Below are 15,281 nucleotides of genomic sequence, written 5' to 3'. Positions count from 1 at the left end.
GGCTAATTACTGCTATCTTTAATTGCCTGCTAACCTACACAATTGTCAAAGGGAAGCCACCTGATTCTTAATTATTTTTGAATTACCAGCAAGGCTTCTTAGGCTGGCACGCCAAGGAGATTCGCTAGGTCATCCAGAAAACTTTGAATTCTCGTGCAATTACAAAAACCTTTGGTCATGTGTTGAGCTGTCGCGCGTTGTGAAAAAGTCCCACGTGCTCATCCTTCTTGATTTCAAAACAGTGGGGCCAAGGCTGAGCTAATCAATCCCACTGTAATGTACTACTTAGTAACATCCCTTGGGGTGTGGGGTGACGGTGGCATTGGCGTGCTGCCCGTCCCTCTGACAAATGAGGGAGTTGAACTTTTTGCGGCGACGTCGTTTGCGGCTCGTGATTCCCCCTCGCGAATACGAGGTCAGGCCCAATTATGCCGGGCGCTATCGTTGACGCCGGAATCAATTATATCGCAGCTATTAAGACGGGTTGACTGATGTCTGTTGCGCAAACAAAAGGATTTCAATTAGGCCGCCGGGTCCAGTTCATTTGTCTGATGGCAACGCGTGAAGTGCTCGGCCTTTTAATTTCCTTAAATTAATCTGTAATGAGGGCGTCATTGGCAGCCCCAGATATTTGCATTCATATTTGGTGCGGAATTAATAATTAGACAGCCTTATCTGAAGGCATCCGGCCTCCCCGATGACAATGAGCTAGCGCGTGTGGAGGCTGCAAAAGGAATCCGAGATGCTCAATGAAAGCCTTGGGACAGCATTTCAGTGTGGCGTCCTAAAGCAGGAACATGCTCAGTTCTTGTGTATGTATGAATGTATAGACGAATGGAATGCAGGACATGTGTAAAGGAGTCAGCGCGCCCCACCCTGAGATTGGCAAGGCGCGGACATTCTGTTTCCTTTTTTATCACAAGCTTAGACCAGCAAGTGAATAACTGACATTCTGCAGGGACACGCCCTCAAACAGGCCTTTTTTTTTTTTTGACCCGGCAGCTCATTCCCTAGAACAGGATGACATGGATTTCTACATGACTGCTGCATGCTTTATTCGGAATTTTGGTCAATAAGATCAACACTTGACATAGCAGCTGTGCAAATTAGTCATCAGACAAATGCCATAATGCTACCGCTAGCAAATCTTTTTACCCTACCTCATAACAAATTTCCGCAAACCACCGGTCCCTGATTTACGAGTTGAATTAATTCCGAGACCACAGTTGCAACTCAAATCAATTTCCCGACTAAAATGACTGCGTTACAACATATTTTGAAAAGAAAAATGGCAAAATATTTTTAATCTCAATAAAGACATTAGAAAACCCAATACAAATATTTTAAAGCAATATACTGGTTTTAAAAAAGTGTCATTTAAGCATCATGTGTCAATCAAGTTAGTGAACATTGCCTATTTTTTCAGAACACTTATTTTGTATATATGCACAACCTTTGAAATGCAACTCCAATGCAACCCGAATGACCTTGCACAAGTAAACCCAATGGAAACTGGATTACATAACAAAAAGAAATAGAACTGATAGTCTTGCACGTCACACTGCACATCAGCTTGGACATATTACAAAAATAATGCAATTCACTCACTCTCCTAAGCACTCGGGTAGCTTCTCATTTTTTATGGCCTGCCTTATGAGTCGTCTCTCTGCTCCTCCAGATTGTGTTCGAAGCCGTAACCTCTGGGCAGCGCGGCATGCTGGCCATCAAAGACGTCCTGGTCCAAGGCCATCAGTGCAGTAAGTCCCGCCTTTTCTTCTTCTCCATCATAAAACATCATCAAGAAGCCATTGTCCCTTGCATGACACCCTTCCCAATATACACTGTTGTTCTCTTCAAGGCTTACTCGTCAAACAAAGGACAGCGGGAAAACGTTCTCCTTGTAGCTCCCTTAAGATTAACGAGCATACGGTTCGCCCGGGATGTCGGAGCGAGAGATTGTGGAGGAGAAAATAAAGAAGTAGAATGAAAAACAAATACCATCTTCATTCTTTCATCCCTTAAGGATCTTCAGCGAAGCCTCTCATCTCTCAGGCGTTCAAATTCCTGTTAATCTTAGCGGGATGTATGCTACAAGTAGCGGCATATTTAGGACTTCACATTTTGGGCTGCTGCTGCTTTTGGGACTGTGAGTCCTTGTTAGCATTGTGCTGTGTGCTTTTGAGTCCAGATGGGAAAGTGAAAATAAAACTTCTGTCTGAAACTTTTTACCCACTCAACCCATGGGTCGTTAGCGCACAGATTTTCAACCCCAACTCCCTATTTTAGCCGCTAACCTCTATAATAAATACACAAAGAGGTTCTCAGACTCTGATCTTTAAACCAATAGTTTGTATGGGGTTTCATCTATTGATTTGGACTCCACTCTGGCCTTCATACAGTTGCTGCATTTAAGACGCTGATTGTTAAATGCTAATGACCTTCTAACCATCTGAAAGTGGGCCAATTCCTACAACTGTTATGTCAATACGATAGATCGGTACAGCGATATGTGTTGCATCTGAATGCATCCCAGGGGATCGATGATGCCTTTTGCGACGTGATGAATGCTTGAATGTGAGGGAGAAAGCACGAGTTGGAATCAATGTTCCTCTCAGTGGCAATCAGCTCTCTTTGACTGATAGGTAGCGCCACCAAAGCATTTATTTTCAGATTATTATTCAAATAACAAGGTTATTGCCGTGAACCTCCCCCGCCAATAAAACGTATGGAAAAAAAAAAAAAAGGACATTTTCAGAGCCAAAAGATGAGGTTATAAAAAGGAAAAAAAAACCTCTAAAGCACAAGTGGAACTCTTAATGATGAAAGTGGTAGAATTAGATTTCTTTTCCCGCGGTCTTTAGAGATTCCGTTACGTTTCGAATCAAGGTCGTCCTGGCAAGATTGCCCTATTTTTCCCTGCACTCATCAAAAATGTTCCACATAAGTTGGTTGTTAAGTTGTTTCCCCGCATAATATCCGTCCATGTTCTAATGATAATGAGTTTGGGAAGGTGGAAAAAGGTTTTTTGTCAGTACACTTTGCTGCTTTCAGTGCTTAGATTAGGACAAAGAACAGTGCAGCTTGCGCAAGCCTCAAATAACCAACTTCAACACCAATGCTCAACTATTCTCTAACCCTAACCCGAGTACCAGAAGTCTTTCACTAGGAACTCCAAATTTTAAATACAATCTCTAAACCTTAATCTCAAAAACTAGTTCGACCCCAAATCTCTTACGTAAAAGACTAACTCTGGCCCCTGAACCCAACCACAAAACCAAACACTTATTCTTACACATACTCATTTTGACCCCGCTTCATGAACCCCGTAGCTCTAATCCTTAACAATCTATGTGAAAATACTTTTGTAAAAGTGGGGTCGTTAATCTGTGTGCGAGGGAAGTCAAACCACAGTGCAATTAGCAGCAGAACAGCCTCTTGCGTGTCATTCTGGAGATTTAGGTAGCTGCCTTCAACCTCCCAAAGCGATTGGAGCCAGAGACTTCATGAGGTAGCACATAGTAAAGTATAAACGCGGCATCCATTTAAGTCTACCTCGCTCGTTCCACTTATGTTTACAAGCGAGTTCTGCCACGGGGGTTGTAGCTTCCCTCGCAACCTCCACACACACACATCAGATATTCAGCTTCATGGTTTAATCTCGCTTTAAATTCAATGCACCTGCCTGTTGAACGTCTTTTTTGTTGTTCTCAGTGAACACGCCACACTTTCTGACGATAAAGGGAGTGGAGGTCAACGCGGGACAGACGGCATCTTTTCACTGCACCGTCAACGGACGCAAACGGGACAATTTCCGCCTCTGGCTTCAGGTGAGACTTTCCTCCATTTTCTGAGAGTCTCGGTCTAGGTTTGTACTCAGTCTCAAACTTGGACTCTTGGTCTCGGGTCTGTATGATGCATCAGTCTTTATCTTGACTGTCTTACGTTGCCTCGGTCTTGGTCTTGACTTGGTCTCACATTTACTTGGTCTTGGTCTTTATCTGGTCTTGGTATTGACTTGGATCTCACGCTATGTTCTGGTCTTGATTTAAATGGACACTACTATTTTTAGTCTTTACTTATAGTCTTATATTATGCCGGTCTTTGTCTTGACTAGATCTCCCACTGCTTCTTGGTTGCATTAGTATTACCTGATCTCACATTGTCATGCAATCTGTTTCGGTCTCGATTCAATCTCTTGCCTTGGTCTTAATTCATTCTAAGATTACTTCCATTTTGGGCTTGACTCTGTCTCTGTTCCTGTAATTTTCCACTGTAACACAACCTTCCTTTTTATCATTTTTTTCAGTCTTGAAATCTGAGCGACAAGTCTAAAGTTCAAGGCGTGACATTCACACATTGCTTCGTTGCATCCTGGATGTAACCTGCTGGCTGGCAGACAGGGGATTACAGGTGTCGGATCACTGCCGTATGCTCTTAACCCACATAGACCGGCCGGTCGGCACTGTGGAGAGTGCCTTCTATATTCGGCACACAGCAGTCTGCGGTTGACCTTGATCCAAGCGACAAAGGTAGTGCATCTGGCAGCCGGAGCCTTTTCGGCCTTTTGACGCTAACGCACGCCGTCACTTGTGTGATCAGCGGGCTTAAAGGTCCCGTGCAAGGTACTCCATCATTTTCACAAATGCGTCCTCATTAGCCGCAAAACAAACATTAGGCCAAATCCCGGCCCGATGACAGCAGTGAAGAAATGTTTGTAATGAACAAATGCTCCCCCCCTCCATCTGCCTGCTGTACAGGGTGACAGCTGGGGACAAGCTGCTACCTCTTGCTGTGATTAATGCATCACTCACAATTGGGAGTGAGGCAAACAAATAAAAGTAAAAATTCTACAGTACAAGGTGAAAGAACTTGCACGATTGTGTTCAAACAGGGAATGGGCGGACGAGAGGCCCCGATGAAGGCCACTAAACCTTGGAACAACCGCCGGTTCATCGGCACCTTCGATGTGGAGAATACCACCAAGGGCGACTCGGGTCGCTACCGATGCATCGTCCACTCGGACAAAGGGGTCGGCGTGTCCAACTACGGCGAGCTGACCATTAAGCGTGAGTGTTGATTTCGAATAGTTTTAGTGGTGGATTTTACACAAAAGCGATTATCGGATTTTTGACCATTTCCCGTTGTGGTTGAACCATTATGTCATAGGTAAAGCACTTTGTTAGTATTAGGATATGAGTATTCTGATTTACGAGCGTGTACACAGAATAAAACAAACTAAAAGTCAGAGAATCAACAATTTGTTACAAATAGTTACAATGATAAAAAAAGATATTTAAAAATATGGAATTCTCCTCAAACCTTTTAACGTTGTATGATTACACATCAATGTTATGCTTTTATGGCAAATTATTTGGGTGACCGTAAACAATAGTTATACTTTTCAGGATTCAGTGGAATTAAAAAAAAATAGCGGGTTGTCATTGCTATCCAAATCAAGTTCCCTTTTCAAAATCATTTTGCATATTGTGGACTTGGGCGCTCTTTAAATTAAGCCTTGCACTGACCTTCATGCAAAGTCATTGGGAGATGAACAGCAAACGAAAACTGCGTAAACATTCTTTAGGGAACTTTTAACCCCTCTAACCCTTTTTTGTAATGGTGATTTATATTCTGGAAAACTTTTCCATTGTAAAATGAGGACTGTCCTTGAGTGAACACAATGGCGCTTTAAAGGATCACAAAGGCAAGCGGCGAGCGGGTTTACAGTAGCCTCACTGATGTTTGACTTCTGCAGTCATTTGATATGAATTTATGGAGTCGTCTCTTGCTGCAAGGCCTCACTTTCCTTACAGCCCCTATAGTCGTCCAGTAATGGCCTCCTATATTTCTTCACCTCAATCTTCTCCGTGTGCTCTCAATTGAATTTACTGCCTTGATTTTTTTTTCCTCTCTCCCTCCTGTCTCTTTTTCTTTTTTTTTTTGTCTCCGAGCCTTTGGTGATTGATAGGTTTAATCCTGCTGCTGCAGATCGAGCTCTGTCAATCACACCAGAATGGACACAACAGAGAGTGGGTGAGGGCGATAATGTCTAATAACCCAGATCAGCCTTCCCTGTTAAGAACTGACTTTGAAAATGTCAACCTCTTGTGAGCTTTTTAGCACAATTTGCTACGAAACATTGTTCACTGTGTAGATTTGAATATTACGGAAGCCCCTTGGGGTAATTGTTAACGCTTCCTCAATGAAAATTCAGCTTTTGCACTCAGGCCTTTTCTAAACAGCACTAAGCGTGAGATGCCTTCATCATAAATATTTGGTCGTAATAATCCTCCCTTTAAAATCTCTGCGAAGAAGAAAAGCCTCGTTTTCACACTTCAAAGTGTCATCTCCTCTTACCGCCACATCCGTTGCCATAAAACAAACGCTTAACCTCCCCACCATCACCACCACCATACTCCTCGGAGCCATGACTTGAACCCAGCCCCCCATTAAATGTATATGGGAGTGACCTCAGAGTGCGGATTTTTTTCATACCGTCTCATTACAATACAGCGCCAAGCGCCTTAGTCAACAGGAGGAGAATGAATGCTTGAGTGTCTCTGATAGTCACTACTGATTTTCATGCCAGATTTATGTGGAAGTGCGCCCTGCCATATGGATCGAACCCGCCTATCCCTCCCTTTTTCATTCTGGTGATAGACCTCTCCCGTAGCGGTTCTGAAAGGGACAATAATTATTCCCCCCCGTCTAGACCCGGGCGCCTTTTCCTTGGGTTCACCGAGCTCCAGCTGAGCATTCTGGCCAGTGTCGGCACTAATGAGAATAGCCACCGAGAAGAGGGGAGGGAGGGGGGATCGAAATCGAAACCAGGCTCGCTGGTCATCTTCCCAGAGGCGATCGATTGTCTTTTCCAGGCCAGTTAGGAGAGTAATGGGGACCTCCCCCTCTTCACGAGAGAGGAGTACTAGGCTGTCGGCAAATGAAAGCAGGATTTATTATTATTAGCATGAATCAACAAGACAGTGGCAACGCTTGGACGGCTGAAGGGCTTTGTGTGCGTGTGTGTGTGTGTGTGTGTGTTTGGGGGGGTTAGGGTTTGGACACTTGCATGAACTGGAACTACTGCTACCAGAGTTCCACCAAACATAGATTTTATTTTTGTGTTACAGGGTGACATTCACTATTCTGTTGTTGTAGTTGGGTTTTTTTTTGGGGGGGGGGGGTTGTTTTTTACCAAAATGTTGCACAAATTCTACTTGGACTGACTGAAAATTAGTACATTATTTTCTACAAAAGGGTTGTGTAAAGTAAGATTCAGCACGATTTCATGCAAAAATATTTCTTAATCGAGAATTTAATAGTTCCACAAATCATGCTTACTTTGTGAAACCCTTGTGGAAAATTACACAAAACTTTTGTGTAAATGAAAAAAAATTCATTTTTGCCTCCCAAGAATATTGTGTGAATTTGATTGCTCAACACGTATATATAAAAAAAAACATTTTTCTCCAGGAAGATGTTAAGCAAAAATTCATGTTATGCAAAATTTTATATTTCCACCATTTTCTGAGTGTTGCAATAAATGTCCAGCTTGAGCACAATATGTTCATATTTTCACACATGCAACACATCTACAGTAGACTAAGCCTTCCGTTAGTCTGCAGATGCTGCTATCGAGGATGTCGCAGCTGTTGCCGTTTCGCTTGGCCGTGTGGTCAAACATCGCAACAACAGCTGCTCGCCGACCCCCGCGTTTGGCCGCTTGTGTCGCACGCCTACCGTCGCCCATCTCCGAGCTTCCAAGCTTGGTCAAAAAAAGCAAGTCGTTAATACCCCTGACGTGTGCCAGCGCTCGAGTGTTTCACACCGTTAATCCGTAATTTTCAACACGCCAGGCTTAATGCACCGCCATGCTTTCGTCATTGTAACATACTTGTGCGAGCACAAAGGGGTGCGACACCTCTATCAGGATGGCAGAAAATATTTTCCAAAGGCTGAAGATACCCAGTGTTTTGACCATCTTGGAATTCAATAAATTTTAGGCCAAATCGCTCGGCCTTAGTTTTGACTATTTTTTTGGGAGGGTCTGTTAAAGATCTTGGAAGGCTGCCCAAGAAGCAATACATGACACCCAATGATTTGCCATTTGTTTTTGGAATGCATTTGAAGGCCTGTGTCATCTCTGTCTGGGATGATAAAAGGGGTAGCGTGGCTTAAAAAGACTCAGACATGTAAAGACATCTGACCCGAAAAGCCATCAAAACAAACGCAGATCCTGATGGATTAGCTGGTTGGCTCGAGGTGATGTTGGACAGCCTGGATTAGATCCAGTTTAGGAACCCATGACTTGAGGTCAATGTTAGCTAACCATCTGCTTCCTATGAGGGACAACCTCCATCGGCTATCCTCGAGGATGATTTTTAAGTATGCAAATCAGAGTTGTACAGAAAATTAAATATGATTTAGAGTTACAGGGAACGTTAAATAAACTCAGAGTTGTGGTCAACTGAGTGAACACAGTCATATAATAGAAATGCCAGAAATAGATGAAAGAACCTGTGCTGACATTTGGTGGAGGCTCATTAAGACAAAGATGTCATAAGGTTTAAGACAGATTAGACAAATATTGGGAACGCGACAAAGGAAAAGGTCACGTCACTGTCAAAGTCGTCACATTTATGATGACGTCTTTCACTCAAAGCCCAATGAAGTGGGATATTTCCTTGTGCGTTGCGCCATTTCGTGACCAGACGATTACAATACCTCAGTGCTAGCACTGAATGCTAATTCGACAACTACGTCATGCCTGTGTTGTTTTGATCCTACCTCCAAAGACGTAAAAACGATCTGGTAAGTATTAAATTGGACAATTATGTTCAACATAACAGGGAGTGAGAAGTGAATGTGTGGAGTTGAACTTTCCATGGCTGTTCCAGTTTTCCACTATCCTACCGCTCCCCTTGTTCTGATATGACCTCCCAAGGTACCAAATTGTTCAGTGATAATTGCTTTCAACACAATGAGGTAGAAGAAGTCAGTCTTGTTAAAATTTGTGTCTGAGCTATTCAGCCTATGTTATTTTCACTTTTGAAGGTAGTATCAGAGCCAATGGTACCAACAAAAATGTTTACAGTGTTAAGTATGAAATAGTAGTAGGACAGTAAGAAATGCTTTTGACACAAAAGGTCATCAAGCTTCCAACTAAAACACATTTGCCCCTCCAGAGCCTCCGGTGCCCATTGCGCCACCCCAACTGACTGCCGTGGGTGCCACATACCTGTGGATACAGCTCAATGCCAATTCCATCAATGGCGACGGCCCCATCGTGGACCGAGAGGTGGAGTACCGCACCGTGTCGGGCACCATGTATGACCTGCAGCCCGTGGACAAGACTACGCACAAGATTGGACACCTGGACCCTGACACTGAATACGAAATCAGCGTTCTTCTCACCAGGCCTTTGGATGGTGGCACTGGTGCACCCGGACCACCGCTGAGGGCCCGAACCAGATGTGCCGGTGAGTTTACGCTCAAATTACTGTCTATTTGGGATAACATTAGTCTGCCTGATTTGCATTGACGTTACATGTTAAGTTGTACATGAACTGGCTAGCTATGAGAGGTTAGCATGAGAATCTAACTTGGCCATATTTGTCAACTTTCAGTCAAAGATTTGTGATTTATTTTGACGTCTCTTGCAAGGTTGTACAAGGAATTGGCAAGCTAGTTTGTAGCTAGCGTAATACAGGTAAACAAACTAGGTGGTCTGTGAGTTTGTACAATTTTAGTAAAACCGCCAGTTAGCTATCGGTGGCTATTAAGTTAACAGCTAATTTGAGAAGCTAAAATCACAATAGTGATTACAGTACAAGCAAAACTGGAGACGACTACTGACAAGACAAGATTAACGCATCAAACCCGTGTTAAAGGTTCCATGCTAAGTAACCAGCTTGATGTGACTGACCACAAACTGAACCCTCCACTCCCTCTGAGCGAGGACTGATCCTCAGTTAAAAAGCAGATTCCCTCCCATCCTGCCTTTCACGCCAAACCAAAAACCAAACAGATGAGGCCGACTCCCACGTGGCGCGGCCCAGCCAGATGGGAGCAAAGTTGCTGGCATGATAGATGTGGAGTCTGAGCAGGTGTTTGGAGTCAGTGTAGATGTGGTGTACTGCCACAAATGAGGTCACAAGGCTTAGTACAAAGAGACGCTAACTGTATGGCAAAAATAACAGTTGGGTACATACTAAACCAATAAAGTCAAAGTCAAAGTCTGCTTTATTGTCAATCTCTTCATATGTCAAGACACACAAAGAAACCGAAATTACGTTTCCTCTATCCCACGGTGACGAGACACAGCACACGGTAGACATACAGGTAAACGACACAAAATAAAAACAAGAAGGCACAAACAATAAATAATAAGAGTGATGAATACATAATAAATAAACAAATAACCCAATAAATAAGAAGAGAAAAAAACGGAGCAAGTGTGCATACATCAGACAGTAAGCATAGCGCAAAAGTACAGGACACTACGCAGAAAGGGTACCTACCTTTACAAATGTGAGGGATGTTTAATTGGTATTAAATAGGCAGGACAGAAAGGAAGGCAGCTTGAAGGGGACTGTGAGTGAAATGGCTAGCTAGGTCGTGACTAGCGCAGGAAGCAACTGCAGTGTCTCATCACTGAAGGATGTTAGTGGTAGTGCCATGATGTATGTTTGCCAGTGGAGCTGTTTCCCATGCATTTATTGATGATGTGACTGCTGACAAAAGCAGCGGGATGAATTCACAAGTGTTTTGGGCAATGTTATCTCCTCATATTCAGCCAAATGCTTCAGGACTCACTAGAGTGTCAACAAAACCGAAATGAAAATTCCCCAAGAACAAGCGTTATTTACGTCTATGGGTATGTGTTGGTATTTGGAGGCAAAAATATGAGAATTGTTTCAGTGTCCCAATATTTATGAACTTGACCGGACATTTTTGCTTCAAAACGTGTGTGCAGAGTTTTTGCGCAACATTTTTTTTTTCAAACTCTTATACAGCAACGTATTGTAGCTGTCAACATCTTTACTCAGTCATTTTTTTGTCACTTTTCGTATGAAATCATTTAAGTTCAAATGCTGACCTAGCTGTCAACATCTTAACTTAGACTCTTTTTTTTTTCATTTTTCACTTGAAATTATTTAAGTTTGAATGCTAACGTGGCTTAAGTTAGTGGCTAATATCCGAAACTAACTTAGCTGTCGGCTCTAGTCAAAAACTTGGTATGGCAACAAGTCCTTCTTTCCCATCACAAATGACACTTTCAGTGAAATTCTTCATGTGCTGTCATTTACCAAAAAGAATAAACCCTGTCAAGAGCGTAAATCAAAGCGAAGCACTTTGCCAAGCGCTCACCGCCGCCCCACTCAGGAGATGCGTGAAATCTGAGATAAAGCTTTTATAGGAGGGGCTGGAAACGGCGAATAAATCGCGTCTCGGCTGGCGTGTTTGGGGAGATGTTATGAGCGACACGAGCCGACTGAATGAGCGCTTCCGAGCGAGCAAGGGGAGCGCGACATCCATAATTTAGCAAAAAGGATGGAGGGAATGGGAGGGGCGCTCAAAAAAAAATCTGTGAGAAAAATTACAGCAGATAGCGTATGAATATTTAAAGGCGGTGAATGGAAAACATTTAAAGACCTTGAGAAGCACTTCTGTTTGAATTTATAAACCCGAGCAGAGAGCGTCAAGCAGCGCCACTAAATTAATGCAACTTGAGTTCTCCAGTGGCTCCCGAGTGGAGGTGACAAACAGCCGTCGTGATGAGTTTTAGCATGCGGCTATCAGCAAGATGCTTTAAAAAAAAAAAAAAAAAAGCTAATGTGAACAAACTCTAATATGCATGCCAGGCTAGTCGTTGGTGAAAGTGACTGAAGTCAGAAGTGAACGTTCTCATATGCTCCATAGGGCTTTTCCAAACTTACAACTGTTGTTACACTTCGCAATTAAAAAAAACCCAACAACTTTCAAACCTGCTTCTAAATGTTCTAAATGTTTCTGACCTCTCAATTGATAAGATTTTATTTCCAACTACCGTTTTTTTTCTATGTATAATGCGCCCCCATGTATAATACGCACCCTAAAAATGGCATGTTGATGCTGGAAAAAAGCCTGTACCCATGTATAATACGCACCTAAATTTTGACACCTACTTAAGTCCGTGAACGTAAAATTATTTCAGAAAAAAGATCATCTTTGGGAACAACCGGATGTTATTCTGCCGGTCAGTATCAATGCGCATGCGCTAGCATACTCAATAGCGAAGAAAAGTTTCGGATTTGTGTAGGGTACATTGTGACAGCAAACGAGCAGGTGATCTAGCAAGCGTCTGATACGAGAGCATTGTGTTCGTATGGAGCGTGTTTGAAGTGAACAGCAGAGAAGAAAGCGCATCTGTAATGGCGGCCTCCGTATGATATCCGGATTTTAAAAAAAAAAAAGAAAAAGAAAAAATATATATTTTTTTGTACCCATATATAATGCGCACCCCAGATTTTAGGACAATAAATTAGTTACATTTTGCGCATTATACATGGAAAAAAACGGTAAGTGTTGTACATGCGCTTGCCTGGCTTGCTCAGCTTCAAGTCAATAGACGAGTCAGTGTCTGAAGATGAGGAAAATAACAAAAACGCCGACTCTATACTGTCTGCTCTGCCAACTCTCGTTTGAGGACACGTCCTTGAGTGATGCGCAAATCGCCTTTTCGCCGAACTGACATTATAGGAGTTCTTTTTACTTTCAACTGGCTGTGATAATAGGGGGGGAAAGTATATTTTATTGTAGTCCTCCCACTCCCTCCCACAGAACTCGGTCTGTTTTTTTTTCTTTTCTTGCCAGGGCCAACTAATTATGAGGCTCTTTTCACTCATCTTACCAATGCTGGGTCACGTGACCACTCACCATTATACGTAGCTGCCCATGCTTTCAGACACCATGCGTTGAGGAGGCTTTTCATTCTCAATGTTAATTAGATCTGTCTCACCGGGCAAACAACAAGAAGATGGAGGGAGTCCATCTTCGACTTTTACATGGGAACATGCAGATTGTAGACATGCGGTGTGTTTGTCAACCATTTTAGTTGGTGCAGTTTAAGCGTAACTCATCTTCCTTATTCCTTATATTGTACTCATTTTCCTTATTATTGTTATTATTATTATTACTATTATTATTATTATTTAATAATAATGCAATTCAACGGAAATTATGGGCATTAGCGTGAGTTTAAAGAGTTATAACACTGCAGTACAGATGCTATTTGTTAGCTCGTCTATGGCGTTTTACATCGTTTGTGACCCTAACCCTAAACAGACTTAATTAAGGCAGTTATGTGGTTGTGTTAAATACACAAGATCATTTTCAGTTTTATCTTGAGTTTGACCGTCAACTTCAAACGAACAGCTTGAAAACTTTATTTATTTATTTATTTATACTCTACATACATGCCATATAACCTATTGTATTTTAAGGCGCCACTGTGTATTATACAACTATTTATGAGGTTTTACTTTCGCCATTGCTTGGAGTCAACAAAACACTAAGGTTTAATACACCTCTTTGCTGGGGGGCTGGAAGTGGTTATCCCCGCGCAACAACGGCCTCTCGATAGTGTTACCCTAAAGTGTGAGTTACCACCCCAGGTGGCGCTCTGCCGGCGCCGCCACCTGATCATTTGGAAAGAGAGCTTGTTAAACTTCGCAGGAAAATGGAAGCGAGAGTGCTATTGCCAAATGCTGAAAAATGAAGACATTTGGAAAATGTTAGCAAGCTGTGAAATCTGTGCACTTAAGCGAGGTGGATAACAAGAATAAAATGCTCAACCAAATCCTTGAAAACGAAGAAAAAGTGAGCGGCCGACAACTACGGTGCTTTAGATTTGAAACCTCTCAAGCCTCTGCTTTTGTCTCTTAGTGAATGCTGAATGTCCTCGCCCCGGCATTAGAACGTCCTGTTTTTTTTTTTTTTTTGTCGTGGCAAACATTGCTCAGTTTGCAAAGCGACAGATGCGGCCCCGCAGATTTTCATTAGCGCGTCTGAGACAAGCGAGAGGGAGAGCGAGGAAGTGTCCCGTCCTGTCTGGGGGCGCCGTGATGTATCGCACCCGGGCCTGCCAGTCCTAACCACTCAATTAGGAGCCGAGGCTGCCGCTTGGGCCTGTCAGGGAGAGAAGCCGGACGAGATCAAGAGCCGCTTCCTCTGCAGCCAGCGTCATCCATCTTGCGCCGTTTGACTGGCGGCCCGGCAGTGGAGCGGCGCAGGTTGGGGCCATTCATTCCGATCTGTCCCGACTAAACATGAATAATCTCGTGACCTTCAGCGCCTGCGAGAAGGAAACGAAATCTCATTTTGCGCGGACACCAAAATAGTGTTGCAGCCGCTTAAAAATGACCACGCAGGGAGTACAGCCTGGGAATTTTGCTGGTTAATTTGTAAAATGTTGTTGAAGCATTCTCGAAAGTGCTGATTCCCAACCACCGTGCCCTGAGATGTTCTCGTCTTGACTGCGGGAAACAATCCAAAAATGATCTTCTACAAACAATCTACTTTGTAGCTTTGCTCAGCTATCTTTGCCGATGACATATAATGACGAGAAAAAGACTGGTCACAAAACAAGACTTGTTTTGAGGTCCATTTCTTTTTCTTGGAAGGCAGACAATCAACCATCCATTGCCACCTTCACAGCATTATGGAGGAGAAGCTCATCAGACAGCTCATGCCGCTCCAGCGCCTCATTTTGTACTTTCAATTCCACCCCGCACCACCAAACTCCAAGCACCTCCTCCAACCTCAGTCAGGGTGGCAGTGTCATTTATCAGTAGCCCTATAAAGAAGGACTTGATAGAGTGAGGAGCAGCCAGCACCATTCAATAAATCCTGGTGATTATCCACGCCCCCAAGGTGTACCGTCCCGCCTGTGTGTGTATATGGATATTGTATGTATATACACGTGTGGGGTGTGCCCCCCCCCCCACGGAATTCCCAAGTATTTATCTTTGACTTGGTAATGGGTGTAAAGGCAGACCAAGAACACATGTGCTGCCTTCCTAAAGGCCATCTGTTAGAAGACGTGCACGTCTGTCAGGCTGAAGGCTTCCACTTGTTGCCATAGATGCCAACACAAATCTTGTCCTTGGGGGGAAGGGGGGGGCAGTCACACATAATTCAATGCCATACAAGGTCTTTATTACTCCCACAGTGCCAGAATGGCAGTTGTGTATCGATACACTAAACCACATCAAAACTATTCACCCAAAATATTTACATTG

At 43.2% G+C, this 15,281-nt stretch overlaps 1 protein-coding gene across 1 annotated transcript in view; it reads left to right on the top strand.

Moving 5' to 3' along the window:
- LOC133166056 (receptor-type tyrosine-protein phosphatase mu-like) overlaps window positions 1-15,281 on the top strand; it is a 110,891-nt gene that overhangs the window by 38,827 nt on the left and 56,783 nt on the right. The window contains exons 4-7 of the mRNA XM_061296042.1: window positions 1,679-1,757; window positions 3,712-3,827; window positions 4,892-5,066; window positions 9,186-9,479. Coding sequence (XP_061152026.1) covers window positions 1,679-1,757; window positions 3,712-3,827; window positions 4,892-5,066; window positions 9,186-9,479 — 664 coding nt within the window. The remainder of the gene's footprint in view (window positions 1-1,678; window positions 1,758-3,711; window positions 3,828-4,891; window positions 5,067-9,185; window positions 9,480-15,281) is intronic.

This window comes from Syngnathus typhle, linkage group LG13 (genome assembly GCF_033458585.1).
Source record: "Syngnathus typhle isolate RoL2023-S1 ecotype Sweden linkage group LG13, RoL_Styp_1.0, whole genome shotgun sequence".
NCBI classification, from domain to species: domain Eukaryota; kingdom Metazoa; phylum Chordata; class Actinopteri; order Syngnathiformes; family Syngnathidae; genus Syngnathus; species Syngnathus typhle.
The sequence above is the reverse complement of the archived record's forward strand: the minus strand, read 5'-3'. Positions and strand labels throughout refer to the sequence as shown.